Source organism: Bos javanicus, chromosome 5 (assembly GCF_032452875.1).
Source record: "Bos javanicus breed banteng chromosome 5, ARS-OSU_banteng_1.0, whole genome shotgun sequence".
In the NCBI taxonomy this organism is placed as follows: Eukaryota; Metazoa; Chordata; class Mammalia; order Artiodactyla; family Bovidae; genus Bos; species Bos javanicus.
In genome coordinates, this window is record NC_083872.1 from 57,688,161 (window position 1) to 57,704,665 (window position 16,505).

The 16,505-nt window shown below is 50.4% G+C and overlaps 1 protein-coding gene across 1 annotated transcript; it reads right to left on the reverse strand.

Annotated features, from left to right (window-relative positions):
• Positions 1 to 1,360: 1,360 nt before the first annotated feature.
• On the reverse strand, positions 1,361 to 16,078 carry ESYT1 (extended synaptotagmin 1). Its single transcript, XM_061416839.1, has 31 exons — positions 14,903 to 16,078; positions 13,258 to 13,299; positions 12,952 to 13,086; positions 12,771 to 12,844; positions 12,582 to 12,654; positions 12,337 to 12,426; positions 12,077 to 12,132; positions 11,356 to 11,479; positions 11,092 to 11,268; positions 10,891 to 10,973; positions 10,551 to 10,599; positions 10,335 to 10,421; positions 10,140 to 10,232; positions 9,840 to 9,911; positions 9,576 to 9,662; positions 8,285 to 8,434; positions 7,640 to 7,792; positions 7,328 to 7,504; positions 7,090 to 7,172; positions 6,917 to 6,965; positions 6,490 to 6,579; positions 6,263 to 6,358; positions 5,939 to 6,010; positions 5,754 to 5,840; positions 3,778 to 3,918; positions 3,548 to 3,699; positions 3,343 to 3,441; positions 3,127 to 3,258; positions 2,944 to 3,049; positions 2,537 to 2,586; positions 1,361 to 2,363 (listed from the first exon to the last, which is right to left on the reverse strand). The coding sequence occupies exons 1-31, from the start codon at positions 15,302 to 15,304 to the stop codon at positions 2,324 to 2,326; spliced, it is 3,321 nt and encodes a 1,106-aa protein (XP_061272823.1). The 5' UTR covers positions 15,305 to 16,078; the 3' UTR covers positions 1,361 to 2,323.
• Positions 16,079 to 16,505: the final 427 nt, after the last annotated feature.

The following is a 16,505-nucleotide window of genomic DNA, read 5'->3' on the forward strand; positions in this document are numbered from 1 at the left end:
GGGAGAATTTGTGCCATGTCCTTTAGTTTTCTGGAAATTTAATTACCTGGAAGTGATGAACTAGGTAAAGAGTGCTTCTTAAAAATCACACATTTCAAGATCCCAGAAGCTAGCTATAACGGCAGGCCTTGGGCTACATGCCCAGTATTGAATAATAAGATGAGAAACCTTAGAAATATAAGTTCCTCTGCCCTGTGTTTTGGGGTTTTCACCTGTTAAGTTTGTGGGTTTAGGGAAGGGCAACAGAGACTTTTTGCTCATGGCCAAGGCTCTTACGTTGATGGGAAGGAGGTAGAGATGGCATAAGAACCATCAGTGAATACCAGAGATTTATCGGAAAAAAAAAATTTGGAGCTGAGTGAGTTGATGGCATAGAGAGTTTAAATTTAGCTTTTGCTGATAAGGTGGATTCTGACAACTCCAAACTGAGTTCTTTCCCTGAGCCTTTCTTCTCCTCCCAGTGGACAGCATCCTAAGGTTTCAGAGAAGGATGATAAAGGCCCCCTGAAGCAGTTATGGAATCTCCAAGTTCCTATTTCAGTGACCCAGTTTTCAGTAATTCCTTCTTCTTCCACTTCACTTTCCCTTCACATGGTAGTTAGAGGGAATAGGGCACAAGCTTCTGTACTTGCATTCCAGGAAGAGCCCCAAGGGTGAGCAGCTTTGAATGCGTATAAAATATTTCTCCTGTAGCTGCCCACCACGTGGGCCTTAAGCCCCTTTGGATGTGGCTGAACATCTTTGACTCTGTGCCATGGCACAGAGCTCCCAGGTTCACCAGCCTTAGGAATCCTTTCCCTGGAAAGCTCAGAAGATTAGAATGCGTAATAGACATCATCACCATGACTGGGAATGAATCTCACCAGAAATTCAGTGAATTCACACAGGTCACATGAGCACCCTCAGCACTACCAGCAATCTTGGCTGCAACCACAGTGGGTTCTGCCTTGATCTCCGAGGAAGACACAGTCTCAGCTGCAGGGAGCTCCGGCCCACCTGCGTACCTCCCCACTCCTCACTCTCACGGAGGAACATGTCAGTCAGAAGCTGCCCCACAGCCTGGATTTAGACTCCAGGAACCAGAGGTTCTAGGAATCTAACTCCGATTCTAAGCAGCTGCAGCGTAACGTCTTTGGAGAAAGTACATGCTGACTTGATCAGAGATGCAAAGGGAAACACTCTCAAAGCCTGGTTGGGAGGCCCCCCAAAACTCAGAGTAACTACAAGGAAAATAACTACAAGGTTCTACAACTTGGAATCGTTTTTCTGATGAGGATCCACAAGCAACTCATGGCCGTGCAGGGTCCTTTCTGAGACTGTTAATAAGACAGAGCCGCCAGTATTGAGCCAGGAGTCGAGGTTGATGTCACCACTGCAGATGCTTAAATCAGCTTTTTTAATAACTGATAATCAGTTAAAAATATAAACAAACAGACCTGATTTGTGAACTGAACAAAGGCTTTTGACACTTGGAATAAACACCTGATGGGTAGGTGGGATTCTCTGCCCTTAAGGAAAAGAGCCCCAGCTGGTTTGAGTATAAGGTTTAATGTAAGAGACGTTGGATTGGCAGAGTTGGGACAAAATTAGGAGATTCAGTTCTAGACAGTGACTGAATAGCCGAGGCGCCTGGACAAATATTGACCATGCTGTCCTGAGTCCTCCAGAGCCCTCTGTATGCCCCAGCTAGAGGCTCACACCGTGACCAACACTGGCCACCTGAAGGCTTTGATGAATCTCTTCCCAGAGCCATCCAGAGACTGGCTGGCCTGAGTCAACACAGCAGGTGTCATCTTTGGGACAGGCTGGAGGAAGTGGGTACGGAAGGGGATGTGGGGTTGGGTTGGTACACTTGCTGCATGAAGTGGTCCAGGAGGCGCTCAGCGTGCATGGTTAGCCTTTCTTCTCTCCCTGACTGCTCATGTTTGGGAAGAAGGAGACCATCCCATCAAAGAAAAAAGGTCTTTCCAAAAGCTATATTTGGCATAAGCTAATGCCACTGCTAGTGCTGCCAGTGGCCAGGCACAGACACAGAAGGCCCTGAGGAGCTGGGCAGAAAGGAGAATGTGTGGGCAGAGCAGCAAATAGCCAGCTCACGTCCCTGCCCCAGGAGCCCGGAAGGATAAAGGCCGTGCAGTAGAGGGTAACGTACGGTCCTGCTCTTTGGTTGCGCAAAGGCCCTAGCACAGGACCGGGAAGGGTGAGGGCTGAGCGGTGCAGGCTCTGCCCTCGGGCCCCAAGCTTTAGGCTCATCGCGTGGAGGCGGTGATGCAGCAAGAGGCGAGGCAAGGAGACAGAGCGGTCAGGCAGAAATCCCTGGCTCCTAGGAGCTGCCCTTGTCCTTGTCATCCATGAGGTCATACCTGTGGGAACGAGCAGAGAAGGCTCAGGTAAAAAGATGACTCTTGTGTTCTCTTATAAATGAGACAAGATCTTAGGGCTCTTTACTTCAGATCAGTGGTTCTCAGCTTGGCTTACATCCTTTTTCCTTCCTACTTAAGCATCCTGGGCCACTGCCAGCTCATCAGGTACTCACCACTGGGCCGCACCCTGGGAAAGGTCTATCTCAGCGAGGTCCAACTGCACCTGTGTTGGAGAGTAGCAGGGGTGACGTTACTTTTCATGTCTCCAAAAACCACGTCCCACCCTGTCACACTCCAGGTCCCAAACCAGTACAGAGGCAATTGGGTAGTGTTTGCTGTTGAGTCACTAAGTGCTGTCCAACTCTTTGTGACTCCATGGACTGTAGCCTGCCAGGCTCCTCTGTCCATGGGATTTCCTAGGCAAGAGTACTGGAGTGGGTTGCCACTTCCTTCTCCAAATTGGGTAGTAAAGTACCGTAAAGAACATCTGTAGAGTAGCGTCACCTGGGTGCCTCCTCCCTAACAGGGACTACAAGCCTTTCCACCAGCAACTTTTCTCACCTTTACCCTGCCCTCTTACCTTCCCCAGCAGGTCACGCTCTCTTGACATGAAGGAGGAACTAGACTTCACAGAGACATCCAGCTTTCGCTGGAGGGCCTCATCCAGGGGCAGTTCCCACTCAAACCTGAGGAAGGACTGGGCGTTAGAGGCAGGGCCCTTCCCAAGCCTGCCATCTCTTCACTGGAAAGCCCACTGACTGACCGCTCGTTGAATTCAGGATTTAGGGTCCTCTTCTTCTGTGAAGTCTTCCTCTTGGTGCCCCGGTTCTTATCTGGCAGTAGCAACAGTGACACGTAGGGATCGGGGGGATCCCGTCCATTTTGTCGAAGGGCCCTGTGACAGGAGGAAGGAGGTGACAAGGCCACCCAAGGTGGGGGGGACAGGTAGAACCTGGAGGGTGGACAGATGGGGTCTCACCGGCAACTGTGAATGAAGCCAACCAGCTTGCGTTCTTCACTGTGGTACCAAACAGTCAGTTTCACCTGGCCCAGCGGCCCAGCTGGAGCCTCAGGGGGACTATGGAGAGATGGAGACAGCGCTGGGAGCAGGCAGTGCCTCAGGAGTCGGTAGCCTGTCCTTTATATCCTCGACTGAGTCCCATCTTTCTGTCCCAGCACTTTACCTGTCACCGTGTGTTAGGCGCTGCCTGAGCTCTGGGGCTGAAGAGGTGACCTGAGGGAGTCCACTCCAGAGCTCTAGTTCACTCAGAGATGAGGAGCTGTGGCTGTAGCTGTGGCTGTGAGCTTCCACCCCGGAGTGCTGAGACACCAGGATCTAGACGGACAAGAAGGTCGTGAGCCACACAGCCCTCTGCTCCCGCCTCCCCACACCCACCACATCTCCCACACTCACCCCGAGCTGTGCTCTCAGTAGCACCTGCCCTTGACCGTTGCTGAGCGTAAACCAGCGGTCCAGGCAGAGCCGGTCAGCCACAAGGAGCTCGGAGAGGGGCAGGGATAATGAGCCCAGCGTGCCAGAGCCTTCCCCCCGAACCTGTGAAGCAATAGGACTGTCATCAAGAGAGAAGCAGGCTCCTTGGCAGTCCAGTGGTTAGGCCTGGGCGCTTTCACTGCTGGGGCCCAGGTTCGATCCCAGTGCAAGCCTCGCAGCATGGTCAATAAAGGGAGAGAGGTGATTTAATCCCGGCATTCCAGGTCCAAATGCTTGGACATTCGGGTGGTTTTGGTCAGAGATTCCCCTTCATGAAGACACAGGGAAGCTGTGGTAATAGTTGCTGCTGGCCCCATTTCCCTTTTTCAACCAGAATAGACTGTATGATCTTTACTTTCTCAGCTTTCATAAATTATCCCAGTAATAACTGCACAGGGTGGGAAAAGAACAGTAAAATGAAATTGCTTCCTGCCCTTCCTACCCGCATGTCCACACTCTACCAGAGCTCTTCCTGTTTTCCTTATACTGGCATAGTTCTAACTAAACTAATATGCCTATATCTCTATTTCATATTTGCCAGCTTTATTATCTACTGAGTCTCTACTGTGCAAGATGATTAACTGAGCTCATTTACATCTCTTCTCTACCTCTGTCAGTGTTGTTAATAGCTACATTACTTTAAGTTCTATTAGTTTCTATCATGTAATTCTCTACTTACTGTTCTATCAACTTTGGAAGGTATTTCTTGACTCCTTACTCCAGAAAGAGCCCAGCACTCCTATATTAACTTCCCCCATCCTCTCTTCACCTCCTATACCTCATCACTTTTTGGTCACCCGCTCCTGAAGTTGTTCCAATCATCGGTGCCTCCTGGTTTTCAAAGTCAGTGAATAGTTTTCAGTCATCTAAGTTTACCTCTCAATAACACTTGGTCACTTCCTGTGGCTTCTATAACCCACTCCTTCCTGGTAAGCATCCCACTGTACTTCAGGGCTCTTACTCTCCATCTGCCCTTCATCTGTTGCAGCGCCCAGCATATCCCACCTTTGTCTGTCTCCTTTTCACTCTACACACACCTTGAGAGATCATGCTCATGCTCGTGACTGCAGCTACTACCTGTTGCTTGCTCATGATGCTCAAACAAGAGGGACAGGAAGGAAGCCCACGATAGGCCAGAGATCTACCTTCCGAATGGCTGGCTCCCCTTGGATGGTCCTCAGAGATCTCAGTTTTTAAAATTCCTGCTCTGTGCATTCCCTCTGTTGGCAATGGCACCTTTATCTGTCCGTCCACACTAAAAACCCAGGAGTTAACACCTAGACTGTTCTTTGCTCCTCCCCAACTTCTTCCCCTCCATGTCAAAATAACAGCCAAATATCATCTGGCCTTTGTCAATTCTTGCTTTAATTACTCTTAACAGTCTCTTAACTGATCCACCTGCCTCCAGTGTTGCCTTCCTCCAGCTCATCTTTTACCCTGACATCAACAGTCTTCCTAATATATGAGTCTGGATGTCATCTCTCATTCTTTCTAGTGTTTTCCTATGCCTTTAGGATAAAATCTAAATTCTCAACATAATTTTTAAGAGCTCTTGTGATCTTGCTCCTGCCTATCTCCATAATATATTATTTGCCTCTATTCCCCTCTTAGCCTGAAAGGTTTTCCTTTCCTTTCCTTGGTCAGGGCCTATCTACCCTTAAGCTAAGGATGCCTTTCTTACTACCCACCCTCACCTTTCCCACCTCTTCTCCCCTCACTGCCTTTTACCTCAGCAGTTACCAGTCTGGAAGTATTCTCTGGTTATTTTTCTCCTAAAAGGAGTATGAGCTCCAAAAAGATTAGAACTTGCTGTTTTATCTCTGAATGCCCTGTGCCTGGTTCAGTGCCTGGACTGTGACAGCAATCTGGTAAATGTTTGTAGGATGAGTTTACAGTACCTGCAACTCCAGACTCTCAGTGTTTGGTTTCCTGATGAGAAAGGAGGCGCTCTCATTCCAGACGGGGGTGGCCGTTTGGGGAACAGTCTGGTGGAGGTGAGGAGGATCCTCAGTGATTGACATTTTCTCCTCTATTCCTCTCAGCCCTCCCATTCTTAGTCCTTCGGCATTTCCCAATACAGTACCTTAGTTTTATGAGACGTATCTCCCACAGCAAGAGTAGCATAAGGGCTGGGAGGCTTGGTACCTTTTCGGAGCTGGAAAGAAAATACTGGTCTTAAATGTGTCCCAGTTAAGGCAAATTCCCTGCCCCATAGCCAGCGGCCCACATCCCTATTGCCACTTGACAGCCACCACCCTCCTGGCCTTGGGCAGACAATTCTTCCCATCCCAGCACCACCCTGGGAGAGAGGAATTTGGAATTTACTATTCCAAATACACCAGGAGCATCCAAACCCAAGGGATATAGAAGGGCCTGGGAGCTATGGGGTGTGGGGAGCAGATCTCACCGGCAGGTCCTCAGCCCGCTCCAGGTAGACAGACAGCAGGGCCGCTGCAAGTTCTGCACTCTTCTGGGTCTGGATCAAGCTGTTCACCTGCAGCACCTAGGGGAGGACACGGGGACTGGGGGGTGGTAACTGATACTCTGGAGGGCTGGCATATGCCTTGAAAGCGGACAGAAGAGCTTACTTTGACCCACCCTGGGTCCTTTCCTTCTTCCAGTATCTTTCCTTACCTCCTCTAACTCAGCAGCAGTGGGGCGGGGGGTCAGACGCTCCAGACGCAAGTGTAGGCGGCCAGAAGGGACATCCTCCAGGGTCAGCCACTGTGGAAGTAGGCAGGGTTAAGACTGGAGTGTGTGGGACAGGGACCATAAGAATGAGATGTGCAACTGGATCAGGAGGGACTGTTGATTCTTTGTTTTTAATATACCATCTGTGGACCATAATTGAAGCCTTTATTGAATTTGTTACAATATTGTTTCTTTTTTTTTTTTAATGTTTTTTGAGGTTTTTAATTTTTTTGGTTTTTTTGGCTGCAAGGCATATGGATCTTAGCTCCCACCAACAATCAAGCCCACACGCCCCACACCAGAAGGTGAAGTCAACCACTGGACCGCCAGGTAAGTCCCAAGGGATTGCTGATTCTCATTTCATGCTTACCTCATCAAGGAAGCCACTGTTTAAGACAGTGGTGAGACTCACTTTACACCTGTAGAGTAGAAAGATTAAAATTAAGGTCTATGGTCAAGAGCCAAGTCTCTTGTCCCCACAAGACCAGACGTCCTGGTCTACAAGACCCAGCTTGTCTTCCTCATCAGACCTTACCCTCTCACCTGCCCAGAAAGTCATCCTTGTCCAGGTCCTTGTCAAAAACCTCAACCTCTAGCTCTTGACCTGGGATTGATGTGACGATCACCTAGTGGAAGAAAATAGTGGAATCATTTCCTTTTCTTCTCCGAATGACTGGATTCCCCCTCCAGTCAACTGAACCCCAGAAGTTTTCTGGACTACTTTCAGAGGTGGGGGAAAGATGGGGCAGAACTGGAAAGAGTTCTAGCCTTCAATTCTGACCTCAAAGATCTCGTTCCAACGGGGATTGAGATCTTCCCGAACAACACGGCTGTGGAAGCTTCGTCCTGCCAGCTTTAGTTTGACGTAGGGGTCTGACTTGCCCTTCACTAATCCCCCCAAGAAGCGGTCTTTGGCAATCAGGTCCTGGGCCTCTAATACATGGAGCCGAAGCACATTCTGCAAAAGGGACAGATGGGGACACCAGATGGCAGTCAAAGAGAGAAACCGGTCAGACCCAGTCTTGAAACAGGTTTTGCACACGTAGACCACAGTGGGCAAATAGAGCTTAGTCCTATCTGGATACAGACTTACCTCTGTCCCAAAGCTACTATCAGGAGTAGTGTGACAGGGTCGAGGTGGGACATCCACACTGCTGCCTGTCTGAGGGCTATCATCCAGGTCCCAAGCCCCAGGAATACCAGGCATAGCAGGGAACCGCACTTCTGATGTATCCAAGTATAAGAGCTGGGAAGGGCAGAGTGATTGTCAAATCAAAGCGGCTAATCAAAATTTAGCCATCAGCAGGCAAGATATGTGGGGCCTGGCAGGCAGAGCAGGCACTCTGACAGGGAAACTAGGTCCCTGCCTTGGCTGGGCTCATCTCTGGAGGGTTCCCTCCACACTCACCCTACTCAGACACCATCTCTTCCCCCAGTTAGATCAATAAACGTTTTGTGTGTCTGCTAGATGCTTCCACATATACTAGATCATTTCATTGCAGAGGATTCCCTTTTTTTTTTGGCTGCACGCTCCCAGACCAGGGATTGAACCTGCACCCCCTGCAATGGTAGTGCAGAGTCTAAGCGACTGGAGCGCCAGGGAAGTTCCCTTTCCTTACTTTTGTGTGTGTGTGTGTGTGTGCTGAAACCCAGGAACAAGTCACCTTTCCTTACTCTTAATGCCACAAAGAATCCACAAGGCCCTTCTCCGCCCATAGCACTTCATCCACCTCCATACCCTCATAACTAGTTTCATGTAGAGGCGGGAGTTTAGGCCAGAGCTGCTGAGCTGGAACCACTGGTCCAGGGTGAGTTCCGGGGCAGTAAGCAGGCGAGCCAGAGGCAGGGTCAGTGCCCCTAAAGTCAGGGCCCTGGAGTCATCCTTCACCTGTAGGCACAAGAAGAGGGGATGGAGAGAAAGATTAGGGAACAGGGAGGTACACTATGGAAATGTGACGCGGCTGCAGCTTCACTCTGTGCCAGTCACAAACCTGCTCCACTCCGGGCCATCCTTTTATAGTCCTCTGTCTACTCCACAGTCCCTTCCTCCTCTGCTCTTTCTGGTCTCGTTACCTGGCCAAGTTCTCGTTCTCATTCTGCTCTTCTCTGCCTATTTAAATCCTACTGATACTTGCAGTCCCTCTGAAAATCCTACTTCTGTCACAAAGTCTCTCTAGTTACTCCAGCCTCTGTACTTTTCTCCAGCCATCCTAAGTACTATACTTTGGGTATCTGACTCCCACTGGTTGATGCTGAATCATCTTTCCTTATATATGTTTGTCTCTTCTATGAAACTAGCCAGTAAGTTTCATGACAGCAGATACTGTGCACATGCTTTTTCTATGACCTTAGAAGTGCTAGATGTCTGGGAGGTTGGGATTGGCATATGCACACTACCATATTGTGATAGAGATAATCAACAAGAACCTACTCTAAGCACAGGGAACCATACTCAATACTCTGTAATAACATGGGAATAAAATCTGAAAAATAAATATATGAATATGTATAACTGAATTACTTTGATGTACATCTGAAACACAATGTCGTTCTAACTCTATACTCCAATATAAAATAAAAAACTTTTAAAAATAAAAATATGCCAGAAAAAAAATGCTAGGTGTTTAGTGCTCCATATGTTCTTCTCTTTAAAAAAAATTTTTTTTTTGAGGCATAATTTACAAAGCACAAAAATCACTCATTTGAAGTACACAGTTCTCAATAAGAATGAGCCTAGAGAGATGGGTGGGGAAATGTGGAGAGTGTAAGAGGTGGAGAGTCTCGGTAGATGGACTGAAAATAGAGATCATGGAATTCCCTGGCAGTCCAGTGGTTTAGGACTCCATACTCTCATTGCAGATGGCCCAGGTTTGATCCCTAGTCAGGGAACTATGACCTGGAAAGCCACACAGTCAAACAAACAAACAAAAAACCCCAAGAAAATAAGAGATCAAAGGAGAAGATGCAGAGAAGAAATGGTGTAGACCTGGGAAGACAGAATAGCGCATCCAGGAGGACCTGTAACTCACCTGCACATCAAGCTCCTGGCTTTGAGGGTCTTGCAGGAAGAACCGGAAGGCCTGCTCCCACACTGGGCAGTTGGTGCTGTAGACAGCCTGGAGGTATGCAGGACTCGGTCAAGGGTACATGGCCCAGTACCAGTTCTGTTTCTCCAGAAAACCCTTGCCCTTATGGGCAGCCTAAAGGGAACACTTCATCCCAAGAATAGTCCCCCCTCCTCCTGTCCCCACACACAATGCCTCCCACAGTGGTATCCTTGTCCTGGCCCTCACCTTGCTCTCCTGGGTCACATCCTGGATTGACAGTTGTACCATGGGGTTGGGCTCCTTGTTCCCCTTCTTCAGCTGCGGGTGGGAGAATTCAGAAGTCACCATCTTGGTTGTTTTTGTGTTTCAGTGAAGGAAGGTGGGCTCTCATCAGAGTCTTTCCCCTGAGATGACTCTGATCCCGTCTGTGGAGTCCTCATGTTTACATGCTGTTGCTACTGGAGCACAGTGGTCAGGGGCAAGGGAGGGTGTGGGAGTGCTGACCCCACGGCTTCCTGTTCACCTGCCCTCAGAAGCCACACTCACAGGAAGATCCTGGGCCCGATCCAGATAAACAACTAAGATGGCGGCCGACGGGGGCTCTGGGCGGGAAGAGACTCCACGGTTCCACTGTAGAATCTGCGGAGGGGTGGTCGTGGTCAGACCTTCATCCACTCAGTCCCCCATACTTCTAGTTACCTATTTCTCCCCTGCTAGCTTACTGTTTTGCACATTAGTTACCTGCTCCAGTTTTTCGGCATCTGGCAAAAGTGAAAGCCATTCTAGCCTTAAGTGAACTTGGCCTTGCCCACCTTGAAGAGGGAACCACTGGAGGGAGAGGTAGAAGAGAGTGAGGTAGAGATCAGAAACCCACCCAACTTCTTCCCCACCAATGCAGTAACCACTGTCTACACAATGGGGGACACTACCCTCCACCTTCCTCTTCTCTCAACTTACTTCATCCATTACTCCAGCCTGCAATACTTTCCCTACATCCAGCTTCATTCTGTGGGGGAGGGGATGGTAGTGGTAATGATGGCAGTGAAAAGGAAAAAAGAAGAGAGTGTTATAATTAGCAGAAAGTCATTCACTGGCCCGCTTCTCACCCAGAAATAACTGGCAGATCTCAGACTCCCTTCTTACACTCAGGAGGTATTTAAGTATGTGTGCATGGTGGGGATGAAGGGTGAGAAGTTGGGAAAGAAAATGATTACTATTCCCCTGGCCTGGAAAAGGATTATGTCTGGGATGTCAGTGGCCCTGGGGATTTAGACTCCTAACGTAGGCAGAGTCTTACCTGCCCAAAAAGTCATCTTTGTCTGGATCCTTGTCAAACACCTCCACCTCAATTTCCTGTCCTGGGACCTCATGCACCATCACCTGAAGAACACAGAGGGATAAGGGTCTGCAGGTGAGCAGCATCCAATCATCATCTTCTCTTAACACCTCCTGAACTTCCCCACCTGACCATGCTCCCCCCACTCCTTGGCTCTCCCACCTCATAAGTCTCTCCCCACTGGGGGTTGAGTTCCTCATTGATGACACGGCTGCAGAATGCCTGGGTGCCCACTCGCACAAGCGCATAGGGGTCTGACTTGCCCTCAATCAGGCCCTTAACGTATTTATCCTTGGAGCTCAGCCCTCGTGCAGCCAGCAAGTGAATCCGAATTATGCCCTGAAGGGTAGGAATCAGACTGTGAGAAATTAAAGACCCACCACAGGGTTCCTGAGCGAAGGCTCTATCTAGGGGGAGAGGCCGTACCCTGGGAAGAGGGGAACGCAACTGGGCCACATCTTGAAGGTCAGGCACAAGGGGCACCAACAATCGGTTGGGCAACACAAGGAAGGCAGCGATGGAATCCATGATCATGGTGTCAGAGAGGGAGCTGAATGGGGGAGTGGAAAAGGAGGTGAGTGTGAGGGTCCCTGTTTCCCCACCCCCAACTATGTTTCTCACCACCGAGAGAGATCTACAGCTAGAGGGAAGGTCTTTCTTGAGAATACCTTTTCGCTACTCTTCTACCCCCATTTCCCACCTCCTACTCAGTCCCTTCCTGGTTGCCATCCAGCTCTTCTTTCTCCCTTTGTCCCTGCTGAGGACCCCGTAGCCCTCTTCATTCTCTACCAAAATGCAGTCTCCATAGGAGAAAAACCACAGTACGAAACTTCTCAGGAGTATTTGTCTTAGCTCCCCAACTAGGGTCAAGGCTCCTAGACGAAACCGGCTGCATTTTTTTTTTTTTTTAAATATTTATTTGGCTGTACTGGGTCTTAGTTGCGGCACAAAGGATCTTTAGTTGTGGTATGTGGGATCTAGTTCCCTGACCAGGGATGGAAGCCAGGCCCCCTATGTTGGGAGGTCGGAGTCTTAGCCACTGGACCACCAGGAAAGTCTCCTGGCTGCATCTTTCACTGCTCTGTACCCCTTAAACCTTCAAATCAGGTTTGGAACACTTAGCAGGTGCTCAGTAAGTCCTTGGTACCTGAGTCCTGGGATATCCAGCAGGTTGGTCATCCCTGTCCAGTTGATATCTAGGGTCTGGAAGCAAAGAGCAGGGGGATCAGGACACAGCACACGGGGGTATGGTCATTCCCATACAACTGTTGCCAGTTCCCTGCCAGTTCTCAGCCTGTGTGTCAGTTCCCTCCCCCATTCCCCACTGGGGAGATGAGATGGCCATCCTCTACCTCCCAGTCCTCTGCTTCCTGCATTTCCCTGCTGCTCCTGGATGTCTTCTCTTACCGGGCGTCGGATGAAGAACATCGACACAGCCCCCACGATGGGAAGGTCCCCCATGAGTGGTTCGAGAATCACCCGTAAGACACCATGGAGCTGGGGAAGGAAGAAATGAATAAAGCCTTTCCTCAGAAAAGGTCTTTTTCCCCTCCCAGACCTCCCCAGCCTTGGTTTTCCTAACCTCCCACTTCCCCCATCTACTGAAACTCCAGGAAAAGGCTTCTTGTGGAGGCCCCAGGCATGTGCCCTACCTGCATGCCCTTGACTCCTGCTTTGCAGAAGTATTTCTTCACTTCCACATCAATCTGAAGGTCACCTACGTAGCTGGGTGTTGGGAAGAAAGAGAACAGAGGGTGAGTCCTAGGCTGAAGTGGGGTGAGGGGAGTAAAGCAGTCAGAGTGACCAGGAAGGGGACCCGGCAAAAGTGACAAGTGCAGTACCTGATGTTCAAGTCCAGCAGGATCTGTTTTTTGCTCTGACCAGTGTGAACCTTGACTCCAAGGATGCGCAGTGGCTGTAGAAAGATGAATGCTTGAGAGGGAAGGGAAAGACCCCTTTAGGCCACCTGCCTCCCCCGTCCCCATCTCTTCCCTTCCATTCCTTCCCCTCCTATACAAGTACCTTTTCACCCAGTTCCACTCGTGTAAATGTAAATGTCTGCAGGTGGGGGTTAGATCCTCGAACAGCTGGGGCCACAGTTTCAGCGAGAAGCTTCTCCATATACTGGCCCAGGAAGGGCCAGACCTGGGCCACAATCTGGGAGGAAAGGGAACTGGTCACAGAAGAGCCTTGCTTTCCCTCTAAAGGGAATTTCCTTTAGAATCCTCCCCGTGGAGAGGCTAGAATTGAAGTGTGGCAGGGTCTGGCAAGACAGACGAATCCTATTCCCCCTCATGAAAAACAAAAACCAGGACAATCAACCCTCACCTTATTGAGCCACTCAGCCTTTTCCACATCTGGGAAGCTGACCTGGAGGTGGAAAAAAAATGGAGATAGTGATGAGCACTATCCTTTGCTTGTGGTTTCCTGCTAAGATGCCTACTGGCTGCCCTCTGAGAAAACCTAAGTGTGACAGGGCCTCCTCACACCCAGGGGTTGGGGGAGGAGCCGGATGTCCTGAGGATTCAGTCCTCCACTGGGCTTGGGGGCACTGAGGTTTCTTTAACAAAGGGAGCCAAAAGAGTTGGCCACACAAAGTTGCTTTGCAGATAGCTCCAGGGTATGAAATGATGTCAGCTGCAGAGGTGGAGAGGAGGAGGGGAAAGAAGAGCACATTCTTTCTGGAGGGGAAGGTCCTGACAAATCAGAGTTTGAGGAGGAAATCCTGGGATCCTGGCTCCTTTTACCAGCCTTCCTTCTGCCCTGGGAACCACTACTTCTACACCAAGAGGTGAAGCAGGAAGCGGCTCCTGAGTTAGGGAGGGGCCAGAAGAGCTATTTGGGCCCAGGCTGGTGTCTTCTTTCTTTTTAATCTGTGTGACTCCTTTCATGGAAAGGAAGTGTACCTGTGCTTTATACTGGGGGAGGAGGAGGGGTAGTCGCTTTAGGAGGAAGATTAATTTCTCCTCGCTTTAGGGAGGAAGAGGAACAGAAACAGTTGCTGCTTGGGCTCCAAGTCCTGTGGGACCACTGCTCCCCCTTTCTCCTCCCCAGTTCAGAGTCTGGGAAGCATGGATATGTCTGCCAAGTGTCAACTTTAATTTTCCCTAGACGGGCAGCTCTGCTGGGAGGAGCGGGAAGGGAGGGGCCGGGAGGGGCTGGATAACGGGCTGGGCACCTGCAAGGCCTGAGAGAAGCCATCCGGGCCCCTCACCACAGCAGAGGGGGCGAAGAAAACGGGTCCTGACTTCAACCCAGCAAGCGCAGCCCGCAGTCCGGAAAAGGGTGGGGCCGGCCAGGGGCGGTGGAGTGTGGGCAGCGGGCACTGCAGCAGTCGCATGCGCCCCCCACCCCCCCAGCACCCCCGCCCTTTGTCCAGCAGCCGCCTCCGCTGCTCCGTGGCCCAGGCACCACAGGCGGAAAAGAAGAGGGTCGGAGGGTCTGTCCAGGTGCGGGGCCTCGACTGGGCAGTGCTCCCAAGGAGGGGCTCGGGGTACTCGAGGATAAGAGCGGGAAAAGGGAGAAAAACCTTATGGCCTTAAATGGATACTAAAAAAAAAAAAGTCTTGGGGAGGACAGGAAAGAGGAGGAAACCCTCTGAGCGGCCACCGGAACGGGGATGCCCAGGAGCTGCGTGAATGGCACCAGAAACAAGGAGGGGCATTGGAATGGTAGGTTGGAGGAAGAGCCACGCCTGAGACGGGCTTCCCAGATGTTATTACTGTTCTTGCCTAAGCGTGGAGGAAGAAGTCCTGATTTTGTGGAAGAATCGGGATCCGGGCGTGCGGAAGGGGGTGGATAGTCGCTCCCAAGAGTGGCGCGTCCCAGCAAGCAGGCGGCTAGCTGGCCAAAGGGGTAAGTCTGGGGCTCATCGTCCCAAGGTGGGGAGCTGACTTTAACGATAGGGAGAGCCCTCGAACTGAGGCGCTAAAAGGGGGCTATTCTGCACTGAGGATTGAAGGTGGTCGCTCACCCAGGCAGGTAGCTCTCGATGGCTCATGTAAAGAGTTTTCGCCGTAAGCCGTTCTTCATCGTCCAGCAGCTGCCGCGCGACTCGAAGGCTCCGTTCTTTCTCCTCGCGGACCCGACGCCAGCCCAGATAGAGGGCGAGGCCGAAGAGCACAAAACCCACGCTGAGTCCCATTGCCCCGGCCAGGTACACCGGCACTAGCACCAGCAACCGCCGCCCGAACGAAGTCAGCACCGCCAAGGCCTCACCCGCCGCTCCTGGGCCGGCAGGTTGGTCCCCAGAACTCTGCTCTGGCTTTGCGTGAGCAGTGGTGGGCTGGTCAGGGGGTTCGGAGGGAGGGTAGGGCTGGTCCACCGGGCTGGGGCTGGGGCTAGAGCTAGAGCTGTCTCCAAGAGAGGGCTCCATGCTGCCACCTCAGGGAGCACCCGCCCAACCCAGAGATCAGCTAGAGGTTGCTTAGTTTTGCGACTAGCTCCCCCGCTTACAAACCATAAACCCCAGAATGGGGGAGGGGATTTCAAGCCACGCCCCCTCGTTCTGACTATTTGGGTTGGTCCGCACCGCATAGACGAAGGTGGAGTCAAAAGCTCGAAACCCCGCCCCCTTCCGCGAGGAGGGGGAAAGGGCTCAGGAGAAGCAGGACCTTCCTGATTGGACCTGAGTGCCAAGATGGGCGGCCCGGGATGGCGGGAAAAGGAGGCAAAAGGCTAAAGACTAGCTTGTGATTAGTTAAAAAGAGGAGGAGGCGTGGCTACCATTTAAAGCGGAGAGGCGGGACCAGGAGCTCCCCCACGTGGGATTGGCGTGCCTGTGGTATGACGTCATGCGGAGCCGCACCGCTAATTACTCGGTTTTAGAGGTAGATTGAGTAGCGAAGTTGAGGGGTTGCCGAGGGTTAGGATTTCCTTCCACTCTGTTCAGATGACTTGGCAGAACTTGGTCTGGAATTCCTACGTGTTAATTTGTCTCCTTTCCCTTGTTTTCATTCTTTAAGCATATTCCTTATCCTTCCACTTTTTTCTGGCTGTCCTTACAAAAGGAAAGGAAATTACCCTATATGGAATGAAAGTGTTCAGTGACCTACTCTGTCTATCTTGTTCCCAGTCTTCTGCCTCATCTATGTAATGACAGCCTCTGGAAAACAAAAAACAAAAACCTGGAAAGTATGAAAATTACAGAGTTTAGATAATTCAGACTTAAGGAAAGGAGTTGGGGAGGGGGAAAGCAGGGTGAATAGGAAGTGAGGTTTTTTTATCTTTAGAAATCTCCAAGTATGTCCATTCTGCCTCCAAGAATTAGTCATCTCTATTTTAAAGAGATTAAAACTAAACTGGATCCAAAGGGAGGTGGGGGCTCAGCTGTAGCAGAAGTGATTATATTTTCCAAGAATTCCTGACTTTGAGGAACAGCTAGGACACTAAAATGGATAATCAAGAGTAATGAGACAATTGTTACTCATTTGCCTGTGTTACAAGGAAGGTTTAGAATATAGTCAGATGTAGAACTCAGTGCTACATTGCACTGTGTAGGTTTAGGAATGAAAAAACTCAGGGTACACTGAATGAGGACTCTTGTTACCAGTTAACTGGACTTAAAGTGTTGTCTA